Source organism: Megachile rotundata, chromosome 11 (genome assembly GCF_050947335.1).
Source record: "Megachile rotundata isolate GNS110a chromosome 11, iyMegRotu1, whole genome shotgun sequence".
In the NCBI taxonomy this organism is placed as follows: Eukaryota; Metazoa; Arthropoda; class Insecta; order Hymenoptera; family Megachilidae; genus Megachile; species Megachile rotundata.
In genome coordinates, this window is record NC_134993.1 from 17,115,915 (window position 1) to 17,130,300 (window position 14,386).

Sequence of the window (14,386 nt, forward strand, 5' to 3'; positions counted from 1 at the left end):
ACAAAGCGATTTTTGGAATAAGATCTGAACAGATTAAAATATTTCATCATATTCCTGTCACTTCTGTTTGTTGATCGAATATTACGATACATTTCTCATCGAATATTGTAACGCATTAACTCTAAGACAATCATCATTGTAACCGAGCGATAATGGAAGGCACTCTAATTCACTTTTAGATAAGATAAAAGTTTACTAGCAGCTCCGATTCGTTTTAATCTCTTGGCAATTGCCTTTTATTTTATTTCCTATAACATTATAGTATTGGAAATTTCGATATTTCATGTTTCGATATTTCCTGTGTGCTATAACAAATTAAGTATACGTGTTATGTAATTATTCTTCGAGATTATTTTCAAGGTCACGTAACACTATTTAAGTGGTACAGGAAATGATGAATGCTCTGTTAGTATTGTAGCCGTCAGCGTTCGCATGTGTTCACTTCGAATCGAAGTAACATTTAAACTGTGTGAAAAAATAAGATAAAGCGCGTAAACAGATGAATTTAGTGCAGAAACAAAAAATTGATTAAAAAGTGCGTATTAGCGGATATCAATCATGACCGTTGTAATCTATCATCACGAATTCTTTAATTACATTTTTTATCTTGAATTATTAGATAGGTGACTGATCGCAATGTCTGAAGCGATAACAGATTTTTATTATATTTTTTCTGCTCACTCGAGTTGCCCTCATTTTCATTAAAATTCTACACCAGTGAATATCACTGACATTTACTTACTGGAATTACCGATCGAAGAGAAGAACTTGAAAATGGCAAACATTTTGTTTGTCATTCAAATTTTATCCCTAATTCTTATTACCTTAAAATTCTATTCTTGGATTAAGGCAATAAATAAACGGAAGTTATCGCGTTTCGACTCAAATGACACCAAACTAGGTAAGTTTTTATATACTAACTGTTCTTAATAAGATAGTTCGTGTCTATTAATGAAAACTTCTTTTAGATCTTTATTTCTTACTAAAACACTGGTGGGCAGAATTTTGTGTTACCGTGTCACAAAGGAGACATGGAAAGGATTTGCATACTTATAAAAAAGATGTCCAAAAATGTTTCAAAAACAAAGATGAAGAAGTTGTACGTGTTATTTGCCTTACCAAAATCAAAATCGAATTTATTTTACTATATATGTGTATATATATATATATATATATCTTTACAATATAGTTTTTTATTTGTATTTAGAGCAACAATAGTGTACTCTTTTATGGTACAGATCAGAAGGGCAATTGCTTATTTATCAAGTTCTCTCATAGAAAGTTTCAATTGGCAGAAGTATCACTGCAGCTTAATACATCCGATGGTCAACTATATGTTTTGCCAAGTAGAAAATTCTTCGTTTGTTAATAAACAATATGTTAACTATCAAACCAGAGTATAATATTATATTTTTCTCAACAGATTATCCTGACACTACGTTAATAAACGGTTTAAATCAAGAGTGGACTGCAGGTGGACTCAAGATCGAATTTTTAGAATTTCAGAAACGTTGGAGAATAGTTTATAATGGCATGCTTCGAAATTTAGCTCGCGGCGGTGAATGTAGCAGCGATAACATCGAACACGTTCGCTTGAATTTCTTGTAAATATGAAACAATAGTTATCGTGGCAATTACGTAATTTTATTTCAAACTAAAAGAAGAATTTTTGTTTAGATTTATTGCAAATATCTATCCGTTAAGATGGCCGGAGGATTGGAGTTCTAAGTTGCATGCTGATGCATTAGCTCGCGAACCATGGAACCTCGAATGGACAAATAAAATGTATTCAGTAAATATAAAAGCATTGTTACGATTTGATTTTCATTTATAAAAATAATATAATCTTTATAAATGTTTATGCCTAGAAAATTATTCGCTAATAGAGGATTCGATCAAATGGGGTCTATGATAGGACAAGTAACGTATAAAGGTGCATCTGTGTCCACGATGTATTTGCGTGGACTTCATCAACATCGTTGGGGAAAAGACGAATTTCATGAATCGGCTACGTTATTTGTTGTAATGCCACTCGGGGACATATATTACCTTGGCGTAGGCACTACAAAACAGAGTTTTCCACGGTACAATTGACATACAGTGCATCATAGTTTAATATATAATTTAATACCTATTACTTACAGAATACACTTTGGCCAGTTCAGACACAGTAACGACGAAGAATATCAGATAGATACGATGGATTTCAGGCTATCCGATTTTACGCGAGATAATTTTAATAGCAGCTCTACATACAAACTAGGATTCGAAGGTTCGAATCCAATCGATATACGTAAATAATCCATGTTTAAAAATATCTAAACGATAATAATTAAAAGAATTTAATTACAGCCAGGGGCACAGAGTACAATATCGTTGTAAGTGGCAGTGATCCAATAACTTTTTATCATGGCCAACCATGGAACTGGCAAAATAAAATTGCCACTGTAAAGTTGGAAGTAAACGGAAAATCGGGTACGATTTCGGAAACATTTGAATGCAATATTTTTTACGGCGTACGGTATTTAACAGATGAAAGTTTTAAGTAGGTACTGGATTGATACAATTATGGTCTCCTTATAGCGGACCATGTGATACGAAAGTACCTAAACAGCTAGAGCTTTTGAAACAACCGAATACATCCGTACAAAAGAGTAATTACGTTATATATTTTAACGATGAGAAATGTCGAAACGAAAATATTGTTGGCGGAAAAGGATTTTCACTTGCAGTATTGACCTCGATCGAGGACGCACAAGTAAGTGTTACGCGTTCTATTTTGTCTCCGAGTCTACTTGAATCTATGATCATCTTTACAGTTCGTTGTACCGAAAGGATTTTGCGTGACAATTTTTGCATTAGAATTGCAATTGCATGCTCACAAAGAACTACAAAAAATAATTAGGGACATCGAAGATGTCAGCGTCGGTATAAAGGATGGTGATCTTCAAAGATATTGCAACGAGTAAATTATCTGATTCAGTGAAACTATAAATTGTTCGATATTTTATCGGTAACCGAATAATATTTATCTATCCTATGCTTTCAGAGCAATGGACATTATTCAGTCAACTCCTTTGATCGAGAAGGTACGAAATGCAATTTTGAAAGCGATCGAAAATTTAGAGTCAGAAGACGATGATAAATCACCTAGATATGCAATAAGATCCAGTGCAGTAGGCGAAGATAGCGAAGAAACCTCGGCAGCTGGACAAAATTCAACGTATTTGGGTGTTCGAGGTACAGAGAACATTATCAAATGTATAGCTATGTGCTGGGCGAGTTTGTTTTCATACCAAAGCGTTAACTACAGGTAATACCAATTTAAGAAGCGTGGTCAGTGTTGATAAAATTAATTAATATAATTAATATCAGATAATTTGCATGTAAGGAAACAGCACGGTATGTTTATAAAAACATCAATGGGAGTCTGCGTTCAAAAAATGATCAATCCTGATACAGCCGGTGTAATGTTCACCAGACATCCGACTACCGGCGACCCCTCAAATATCATTATTACGGCTAATTATGGGCTCGGAGAGGTACTGTCGAAAAAAAGATTTACCTATATTCGTGAAACACTGCAATTAGTAATTTTTCATGTTTTACTTAGACAGTTGTGTCAGCATCGGTTGAACCAGACACGATAGTCGTTCATAAAAGTTGGGACAATAAATTAACCGTGCAAAGTTCGACAGTCGGGAATAAAAATGAGAAAATGTTAGCAAGCGACGATGGAGTAGTTTCAGTTAAATTGAATAATCAGGAAAGCAAAACAATTTGCTTATCGGACAGCGTTGCTTTGCGATTAGCTGCTATAGGAATAAATTTAGAAACTCTGTTCGGCAGTGCTAGGGACATAGAATGGGCAGTGATCGATGAACAAATTTATTTGCTTCAAGCACGACCTATTACCACATTATACACGTGGACAGAATTTGAATTGATACACGAATTAGATTCAGGTGTGCCTAGCGACGTCGATATTAACGTATTTGGCAATGTTGGCGAAGTATTTCCAAATCCAATTTCACCCTTATCAATATCTGTTCTACCAAGTGTATTCAATGAAGTGTTCAATCGCGGAATTCAAACTAAGAATCAAATTTGCTTTAATATGTTTGGAATGAGAGCCACCATAAATTACTACGCCGTAAGTTACTTTGAATAATTTCATGAATTATTTCATGAACGCGTACGTTGAAAATTATTATTTACACTTTACAATTATTATTTATAGACGTTCCTCCAAAAGCCTGTTGGAAAAATAACGTTACTGAATAAGGTCATAGATATTGCTGTTAACGGAAAAGTCGTGTTAACGCCGGAACTTCATAAAATTGTGTGCGAAAAGAACGGTTTAGCAGCGCCTGGTTTTCAAATTCGTGCAATTTTTAAAATGGCAAGGGAAGCGATACAAAACAGCGCGATAGAAAGAATGGCGAAGGTTACGTGTAAAAAATTCAATTTGAAAGCAGAGGATTTCAATACTGCGTATAGTTTGTACAACGAAATCGTTCAACAATTGGAAGATACCTACAAACCAGTAAGTTATTTATATTATAACATTCTTCGATATACCTATTAACTGGCATGAAACTTTTAGATAGTAGATTACCATACGCACGCATCGAGAGTCAGTATCACTTATCAAATCATGGCAATGGCACTATTAACAAGTGGTTATACGGACATTGTGCCAGAGCATTTTTCGGATATCGCTCTTTTGTTCGGCTCTAGTAACGACATTGTTGGTACCAAAATATTAACGAGCCTTAAAAAATTCATAACTCGTATAAAGGAAAATAAAAAGGACGAAGAATTTCGAAAAGTAGAACCTACAAACGGCATTGACTGGTTGAAAATTAATTGCCCATCTGCTGCAGAAGAATTAGACAATTTTCTTAAAGAGCATGGACATAGGTGTATTCAAGAAATGGACTTCATATCAGAACCGTGGTCTCTTAGGCCCGAGAATCTCATTGCCACGCTTCAGGTAATCTCAAACAAGCTATTTCTACGAGTATAATAACCGTTGATAACTTCGTTGAACTTCGTTATCATTTTTGTTAGACCATGATAGTTACTCCCGAAGCGAACACTTCGACTAAAACGTTCAGTGTGGATGAAACAGTGGCATTATTGAAAACACCAAAATCACCGGTTTCTAAATGGCTCTTGAGAAAAATTACACCTTTCTGCAGAAAAGCTGTTGCGCGTAGAGAAATAACTAAATCGATTTTTGTAAATATCATACATACACTGCGACTCGCTTATAAAAGACTAGGAAAATTAATGGTTTTAGAAGAATATCTACCCTCGGAAGATCTAATATTCTTCTTAACGAACGAAGAAATAGAACAAATTCTAAGCCATCGTAATGCAACATTAGTACAGAAGTAATAGAATCGTAAAAATTTTTACATTTTATTTTAAAACTTTTTCAATCGCTAACGTATTTTAACAAATATTTTTAGAGCTTATCGTAGGAAAAGGGTATTTCCAAAATTAAAAGAATACATATATCCAGAATTTAACACTGGCATGGTGTTGCCGATCAAGGTATAGTATCCTGCGTTGTTTTACAAAAATATATGAACCGAAATTAAAAAACAATATGCTATTTGTACTGTAGGAAAACTTGGATGTGCCGATAAGCGATGGTAATGTAAAGATTGAAGGAACATCGGTGTACAGTGGTTCCATTCTTGGTAGGGCATGTGTGATAACAGACGTATCAGAGGCGAAAACAATACAACACGGTGATATTTTAATTACTTATTCCACTGACATTGCTTGGAGTCCATATTTTTCTTTGCTGAGCGGAATAGTTACGGAACTAGGAGGACTTATTAGCCACGGGGCTGTAATAGCCAGAGAATATGGGCTTCCGTGTATCATTGGTGCTAAAATGGCTACACGTCTTTTCCAAACAGGTAATGTTTCGTATGTTTTTTTCAATGAAAGAAGAAAAACGATCAAACGGGCCATAAAGAAAATATGTAAATGCATTTTTAGGCGATACCGTATTACTACAGGCAGACATTGGTACATTACAACTGGTAAAGAAACACGAATAAGAAAACTACAACATTTATTTCGATTCGCACAAAATGAATTTATATAACGATGATAAGTCATGATAATGTTTATTCACGCTGATAGATTATGATAATAATAAATGATGCAAGGACTGGAATATAATATAAAAACGTAATGATAGTAAATGTAGTGATTTACTTACTTAGACCATTTATGTTACTATTACAACTATACAGTGGTAACACGATTAGGATCAGCAATTAATGTAGGAGTATTATTTTTTGTATCACTGGCAAGACATGACAGTTGTAAATGCATGGACGTTGCCACTTTCGATAATAACATGTCGACCCGCATGCGATCTTCTTTATTGACAGGTTGAGGTATCGCGTCTAAAGCTTCCTCGAAGAAATTCCTAAAAAAAAAGAAAAAAAAAAGTAGGAAGTAAAATTCAAAAATATCACTGCAATTTATTCTTTGGACTGTTAAGCGCCATTAAAAAAAAAAACAACAAATAATTACTTTGCCCTTGTTGTACTGTAAAATTGTAAAGCGTTTCTTAAAAATATAATGTCGGTTCGTGCTTGAACAACTCCAGCCGGTCTAAATTGAGTCACGCACGACATGAGTCTCGCGAGTTCTTCGGCTACAGTTTCTACTATATGCGATAAAACTCGGTGCAACAAAGCTGGTGCAACTCGACGTACCTGTAAAAAAAAGCCAATATAAAAATAAAAGCTATATTTTAAAAATCCATCGTGTAGCTTTTGATAAAACAATCAATACTTCTGCATGAACTGCGATTAAATTTGCCAGGATTTCTTGGGCGTATGGTCTTACATGAGTGGGTTCACTCTCAAAGTCCCACTCTAAGCCACCTAGATACATGCTCGGCTCAATTGTACCGACTAATGGATCACAACGACGTTCCAGGTACGCATCTAAGACAGCGGTATCCAATGTTTCCAGTTGCGTCCAATCAGAATTCCATCCAACTGCATTTGATAAACTTGGGTAATCCTGATCTTTCAATGTGTCCCCGATTCTCGGTAGAATGGTGTTCAGTGTATAGCGAATATTACTTAACGAGATTAGCAGGCATTGTTCCCACGTCTGATAAAAAATTCAGAAGTAATGCTAAAATACATCACCGACTTCAAAAGATGCTACAAATTATGTTTCATTTATTTTTCGTAACGATAAACTATACGATACAAGATAAATTTTCTTCCTTTGTACATTTATATACGCGCTGAACAACTTACTGGGCCTTGATGTTTGTTGCCCTTGCTTTTATATCCGGAAGGAGAACCAACTAATTGCGAAACGGAAGGCTCGTCATCGTCAAGGGCTTCTTCGCATCCACTGAATGCCAAATTTTGTAGACATCGCGCGAATGATGTAAATAGCGTTTTGACAGAGTTGTAATATAGAAGTTGATGCGCAGGATTAGCAAACAATGGACCTTCTCGGGGACCACAAGCGATCACTTTCTCGCGTGCTCGTTTTGAAATTTCCATAACCATTTCTTCAAATAGGTATGGCTATTTGAAATTGAAAATGTAGTTAAGAAAAAAGGACGTATCTAAACTGACGATTTACAAACTTACCAATTTCGTAACGCCACCATCTTCGTTCAAATATTCCATTTGCCAAGTTTCTTTCTTATGTAAACCTGCTATGCTTTCTGCAGTTTGTTTAAACAGAGCGCCAAAACACTGTAACCTAATTTAGAAACACTTTAATTTATCTTGTGGCAAAAACGAACGATACTTGAGTAGCGTATTTTATACCTTAAATCGAGTATAAATTTTCCAAAAATATCCAATGCCTCGTTCGGCAAATCCAAATGAATCAACGAAGCGTACATTTGCCTAATCCTGCGTAAGATATGTAAAAGCCATAAGGCATCTAAATCATTGCTACATGTACTTCTCATGGCTTCCATGGCGTGTTGCATGCTTGACAGCACTAAATTCTACATTAGAATGACTTGTCGTAAATGAAAGAGTTTGCATATTTTGAATTTACGATTGAATTTATTTCGACCATACCTTGAAAGGAGTCTGTTTCTCTGCATCCACCGCAACATGTAATTGGCCCGTAAAATAACTTTGACCTAATCTCCATAAATCTGGCAGTTGTTCAACTATAATGTCACAAATTGCTTCCACACACGATATTTGTGCTGGAGCATTGGTTCCATCATTTTTGTTCGACTTTAAATGTTTATTATTCTGTGCTGGTTTCATTTTATTTAATTCCTCTCCGTTTAAATTGTCCGTTTCCAAATGTTCTTGCATGCAAACGGTAATACTTTTCTTCAAATAATTTGAGTGTGAAACTGGAAAATGGTAACTTTATTAGCATTATAAGTTAACTAATATTCTAATCGTTGTTACGGGCAAATACCTATCGCATCCCAAGCTGGATCTCCCTCTGCTTCTAAATTAACAAGATTTCTGACTATCTTTTTATGCTCTTCCAAACTGAAAGGCATTTCTTCAAGTTTTTTCCTTAGGTGCACTTTAAGCATATCTATTTTATTATCAATTTCTTGCAATACTTGTTTGAAAACATCAACCTCCGTGTTTTTAAACAAATTTTTTACTCTCGCATAATCATTAATTACAAGATCATAATTGCCACGTTTTATATTCTTCTCTATGTTAACCGGCATACAAAAAAGGAACTTGTATCGTTGCATTACAGCCAGAGCATTTCTGGTCGCGTCTGCTCTATCTCTTCTCGCTAGTACGTCGTCAAATAATTTATTAGCCTCTGACATGGATTTCTGAATACATTTTTCTAATTTTTCAGTAGGATCATTGCCGTATGTTCTTATATCATTTTCAAACTGCTCTTTTAACAGCATTATCGTGTCAAATTGTTCTACCACCGATCCTACATTAGCCTAAAGCGTTATTTAAAAAGTTGAACAAGGTTATAGTAATTAAATATTACTTACTATTTAGCTAATTACCTTTAAAAATGATAGTTGACCTTCTTTTTGAGAATTCACTTTTCTTTTAAGATACGCCAAGCCAGCTTTCAAGTCTTCGAAAGTTGTCGCATGATGATGTTGCAGTAAAAACCATCCAGGATGAAATTTATCATTGGTAAGATCTCCGCTACCCTCTCCAAACAGTTCTATTAATTCATCCTCGGGAAACTTTTTACTATAAAACAATACATGAGAGTATCTACATCAAAGCTCCGATAGAAAAGACACAGAATAAACATACTCGTTGCCTTCTACGCTTAAACCTAAAGGATCTTCTTGTTGATAATTAGTCGGAGAAAGGGTTCTTCTTCCCCACACAAAACTTTGCATAGGAGCCTCTTCGACCCAAACAGCGGATTCTTTCATAGGGCCAATAGTTTCATGATATCCACGAAATTGTACCGTCGATGTTCCTTGTCCTCCACTACGGGTAGTTACTATAATATCTCCACGACCTTTGCAGGGACCTGACCTAGCGATAATTTTATTGGAGGATTTCCATTCTGCTGATAAAAGGCAGTCGCAGCCACATATTGTTAATCCTAAATTGTGCAAAAATAAAGCGCAAATAATGAAATATATTCATAATGATATATCTTTTAAAACTTTTGACAAGTGAAATTAACCTATAAGATCCTGTGCTTTGTTACCCAAAAATTCACCGCGAACTATTACACGAGTTCCAGGAGGTCCTTCTTTAGGAGATATACCCGTTACCACCGGAGGAGGACCCATCCTAATTATATTTTAATACAAAATTCTACTATCTTTGTACTAATAAATATCGATCATACATAATTTTAACCTTAACGAGTCAGTGGATCTTATGTTTTGATATTTTTACTTTTAACATGCCCTCAACACATCGCAAATACATCATCTTTCCAAATTATCGAGTCCTTTTATGTAATTTTTACATTACACGATATCTATTGAAAAGATAATAACCCGATTTTCAGCGAAACGCGATTTCTCTAAAACAAGAACCAGTAACCCAATGACAGAAATGACAATTGACACCAGGGAGTGGGAGGTAGATAAATTTAATAAAGTGTATGGAATATTTATTTATCAATTTACTTTTGACTTAATCTTTATTAAACGTACGATAAAAAAAGTTATACATGGAATGTTTACAATTGCGATACATATTTTATAGTTCCATTACAGATGCTCATAAATGTAGACAATATACTATCGTGTAAAATAGATATTTGACTACAAAGTTATATAAAACATAATGATGATTTCAGATTATAATTTAAATCAGTTAAAACTACACGTTTCGTTAACAATTTCAGGCAAAATAATCGAAACTAGTCATTCAAGTACGTAAGTATGAAAAATCAAAGACACTGATCAGCTCCAATTATCCCGTAATTACAGACGCAATCGTATAGCGCGACGTGCACAATCAAATATTTAAAAGTATTTAGAAAGAATAATGTTTATATTTTATTTAAATATGTATGTCGCGTTTATGTACGTATATATGCATTTATATGTGTATAATAAACCATAATAAACAAAAGATTTTGCGCATGCTTATCATAGAGGGATACATAAAATAGCAGATGGGTGACATGGATAGCAATACTTGCATCGGTGATCGAATGTCGATTGAAATTAGGCAAGTATTGTTCATGAGAATACTTCTTTATTCGTAATCGATTGATGCGCCATCTCCGGAATGCGAGGAGGCAATGCTAGTTAGTGCGCATTAGTGCGTCCGCCGATCACGGAGTATAGTTGAGTTTACCTGCCAAACGTGTATCTATGATTGCTCAAGTTTGTATACTCGTGCCATCCTTGCTGTTGTATTTCTCCAATTTTTGTGGAATATTGAGCTCGGGCGGAAATACGAAGTATCTGAATTGTTTGTATAAGTGCGCATTAAAAGAGAAGTTATGGAGGACGCAGCGATGAACGTCGCAGCGTCCGGTGGCGGCGGTCAGCGTGTCGTTAAAGAAGGCTGGCTGCAAAAACGCGGTACTGCAGAACACTTTCATAATATTTGTATTTACCTTTCTATTTTATCTCGAGCTTCGATTCGAAATCGAGACATTTTCTTTTACTTTCTTGCATGCCGTTTTAAATTACGAGGATACCACGTTCAACGAAACGTCAAAATTACATTCGTCGATGATGTCCTTCGCAAAGATATTAGAAATTATTTTTAAAAATTAAATCCTCCTTTCTTACATTCTGCATTTCGTTTTTGCTAGATATCGATAGTTTATCTAAACGCAATTGAACACGATCATTTAAATATACGTAAAGATAATTAATTATTGAAATTTTCCTTCTTGTGTACAGGAGAACATATAAAAAACTGGAGATCAAGGTACTTTGTTTTAATGGATGATGGCACACTGGTTGGCTTTAAAGCGAAACCGGATCAACAACTGGCAGCTGCTGCACAGCCGTTAAATAATTTCACAGTTCGCGGATGTCAGATTATGACTATGGATACACATAAGTCTAACACTTTTGTTCTAAGAGGTTTACAATGGCCACCTGCAATAGAAAGAACATTTCGCGTAGATACAGAAGAAGAGAGAAAAGATTGGGTCGCGGCTATTAGGTTCGAATTTCTTTGATCGTATATGTCTCAACTACGCAAAGTTTAACTATACAAATCTCTTAAGTAGTGTCTTTCTTCCTTTTTTCGTTTTTTAAACAGTTACGTAGCTGCTAGACTGGCAATGGAAAAACAAACACAACAATCCCAAATGCAACATTCATCTTCATCAGAGGATGTTGATATGGAGTCCTCAGGAGGTGGTTGGTCAGATTCGTGCGGATCTGTCGGAGTAGTGTCGTCGGACGCGGACGGTGGCAGCATCGATGAATTGTCTGCAAAATTTAGCGTTCAAGGAACCTCTAGCAGTAAAAGTACAGGAAAAAAAAAAGTAGTATGTACATCAGTTTCGCCCATTACTCCATTTCCAGAAACAAAATAATCGACTCTGTATAATATATGAATGGACCTTTGTTTCAGACCCTTGAAAATTTCGAATTTTTAAAAGTTCTGGGGAAAGGTACATTCGGAAAGGTGATACTTTGCAGGGAGAAAGCGACGGGCCACTTATACGCTATAAAAATATTAAGGAAAGAAGTCATAATTCGTAAAGACGAAGTTGCACACACGCTTACCGAGAATAGAGTATTGCGTACTACTAATCATCCGTTCCTAATTGTAAATATTTAAGTTATTCTCTCTTTTCCTTTCACGAGTAATTTCATTACTAATTTACGCTTAATGTTCATTGATTTACAGTCTTTGAAGTATAGTTTTCAAACGGCAGATAGGCTGTGTTTTGTAATGGAATACGTAAACGGCGGAGAATTATTCTTTCACTTAAGACGTTCTCGTGTGTTCGGCGAAGATCGTACACGATTTTATGGCGCTGAAATAATTTCAGCTTTAGGCTACCTTCATTCGCAGGGTATAATTTATCGTGATCTCAAATTAGAAAATCTTCTCTTAGATAAGGATGGACACATTAAAATAGCTGATTTTGGATTATGTAAAGAAGATATAACGTATGGTAAGTAGGAAGTGTAAATTGAAGTAGAACTGTATATGAATTTGAGAATATTGAAAAATATCGATAACGAAATTTCAGGAAGGACGACGAAAACATTTTGTGGAACTCCTGAATACCTTGCGCCAGAAGTGCTCGAGGACATTGACTATGGACGAGCAGTAGACTGGTGGGGTGTTGGTGTCGTTATGTACGAAATGATCTGTGGTCGATTACCTTTTTATAATAAGGATCACGAGAAACTTTTCACGCTTATCATAATGGAAGAAGTAAGATTCCCTAGAACGATCAGTAACGAAGCGAAAGATATGCTTGGCGGTAAGCAGATAGAATACTTTTACTTTTATTATTTTAAGGCGAACGATAAATCTATATCTTTTATTTTTGTTCTCAGGATTGCTCATAAAAGACCCAAGTAAAAGATTAGGTGGCGGACCTAATGACGCAAAAGAAATCATGGATCATGCATTCTTTTCGTCGATCGATTGGTACGATCTTGTACAGAAAAAAATTCCTCCCCCTTTCAAACCTCAAGTTACTTCTGACACGGATACCAGATATTTTGATAGCGAATTTACGGGTGAAAGTGTTGAACTTACGCCGCCTGATCAGGGCTTCTTAGGCAGTGGAGGTGGCTTAAATTCAATAGCCGAAGAACAAGAACATTTTCCCCAATTTTCGTATCAAGAAAGCCACTCAGCGGCGACTTCTTCCATTGTTTCTATTAATCACTGACAGTACCAAACGTTTCCTTTATTTGCGTATTGAAAAGCATGACAAATGCATGGTAAAGTCAAAGACACTCGATCGCAAGAAGTGATTTGTCTCAACAGTTTGGGAGAACTTTCAAATTTTTTTTTTTATAATTTTTTTTTCTTTTTTAACAGATAGATCAAAATATCAGTTTTCGCCAGTTTATGATGCTTTTTTGGGCATCTTCAAAAGATTTTAACACATATCTCCGATGGCAGATCCGTTCTTACACGTGCGTGTATACGCGTATTCATTAAAATCGTACACGAGCAAATTATGTACTATAAAATTCAATTGAACTATTTATACCTGCTGAGTAGGTTCACGACGATATAATGGGGATCGAATTTTTGTTCAAAAAAGAAGAGCGAAGAAAACAAAATAGGAAAAACGGATGTTAAGTTTATCCCCTCAACTGTGTTACATTATACAGAGTGGCATCTTTATTTTGCGAAAAAAACCGGTATTTGATAATTATAATTACAGTTCTAAGTTTAACAAAAAAAAAAAGGAAAAAAGAACAAAAAAAAAAGAAAAAAGAACAAAAAAAAAGGAAAAAGAAAAAAAAGTGGTATTTAAAACTTCCTGGCTTCGTTTTCAACTCGGTTGATAATTTATAGAAGGGCAGTTCCTGGTTATTTCTTTAAAATTCATTAGTCAACTGTTATAGCAGAAACCAAAATAGCAAATTATACTTGGCAAGGAGCCAGTCAATGGACAAATGGTTTATCCATTTTAAAAGTAGAAGCATAGAAACATTAACAGCTTTAAGTGAATTATCGTGTAAATTTAAAATCGATTTTTAGCATCAAAAGAATGCGTTTCTTTGTTATACTAGCGCTATTGAATTAGGAAATTTTCTTTTCCCTTAGTGTGGATCATATTGTTCATCGTGTATCATTGACAAATTATGATTTACTGTGAGAATCAGATGGAAATATGAAATGCTACCCTAATATTATATTATTAATATTATATGCTACGATAATTATATATACATATATTTATATTTTAACAATTAAAGGATTATATTGTACGC

At 34.9% G+C, this 14,386-nt stretch overlaps 3 protein-coding genes across 4 annotated transcripts; 2 read left to right on the top strand and 1 right to left on the bottom strand.

The window, feature by feature from the left end:
* Window positions 1–3: 3 nt before the first annotated feature.
* On the top strand, window positions 4–6,796 carry LOC100882605 (rifampicin phosphotransferase). Of its 2 annotated transcripts, XM_012295859.2 has the most exons (20): window positions 4–535; window positions 620–901; window positions 969–1,099; window positions 1,208–1,346; window positions 1,424–1,604; window positions 1,678–1,785; window positions 1,869–2,084; window positions 2,145–2,272; window positions 2,353–2,475; window positions 2,550–2,758; window positions 2,820–2,965; window positions 3,050–3,313; window positions 3,392–3,542; window positions 3,614–4,153; window positions 4,241–4,546; window positions 4,607–4,996; window positions 5,074–5,399; window positions 5,478–5,562; window positions 5,636–5,936; window positions 6,019–6,796. In XM_012295859.2, exons 2-20 carry the CDS (start codon window positions 775–777, stop codon window positions 6,078–6,080), a joined length of 3,933 nt encoding a protein of 1,310 aa, XP_012151249.2. In that variant the 5' UTR covers window positions 4–535; window positions 620–774; the 3' UTR covers window positions 6,081–6,796. The 2 variants fall into 2 exon arrangements, with proteins under 2 accessions (XP_012151249.2, XP_012151251.2); XM_012295861.2 differs by lacking the exons at window positions 4–535; window positions 620–901; window positions 969–1,099; window positions 1,208–1,346; window positions 1,424–1,604 and having other exon boundaries at window positions 1,678–1,792.
* Window positions 6,218–10,065, bottom strand: Sec5 (exocyst complex component secretory 5). Its single transcript, XM_003707690.3, has 11 exons — window positions 9,673–10,065; window positions 9,288–9,588; window positions 9,026–9,221; window positions 8,455–8,956; window positions 8,097–8,386; window positions 7,836–8,020; window positions 7,653–7,767; window positions 7,308–7,586; window positions 6,829–7,155; window positions 6,565–6,749; window positions 6,218–6,457 (listed from the first exon to the last, which is right to left on the bottom strand). The coding sequence occupies exons 1-11, from the start codon at window positions 9,779–9,781 to the stop codon at window positions 6,271–6,273; spliced, it is 2,676 nt and encodes an 891-aa protein (XP_003707738.1). The 5' UTR covers window positions 9,782–10,065; the 3' UTR covers window positions 6,218–6,270.
* A 675-nt stretch (window positions 10,066–10,740) lies between these two features.
* On the top strand, window positions 10,741–14,383 carry Akt (AKT serine/threonine protein kinase). The gene is made up of 7 exons (XM_003707692.3): window positions 10,741–11,035; window positions 11,363–11,630; window positions 11,730–11,961; window positions 12,048–12,245; window positions 12,327–12,597; window positions 12,676–12,912; window positions 12,989–14,383. Exons 1-7 carry the CDS (start codon window positions 10,954–10,956, stop codon window positions 13,327–13,329), a joined length of 1,629 nt encoding a protein of 542 aa, XP_003707740.1. The 5' UTR covers window positions 10,741–10,953; the 3' UTR covers window positions 13,330–14,383.
* The last annotated feature ends 3 nt before the right edge of the window (window positions 14,384–14,386 follow it).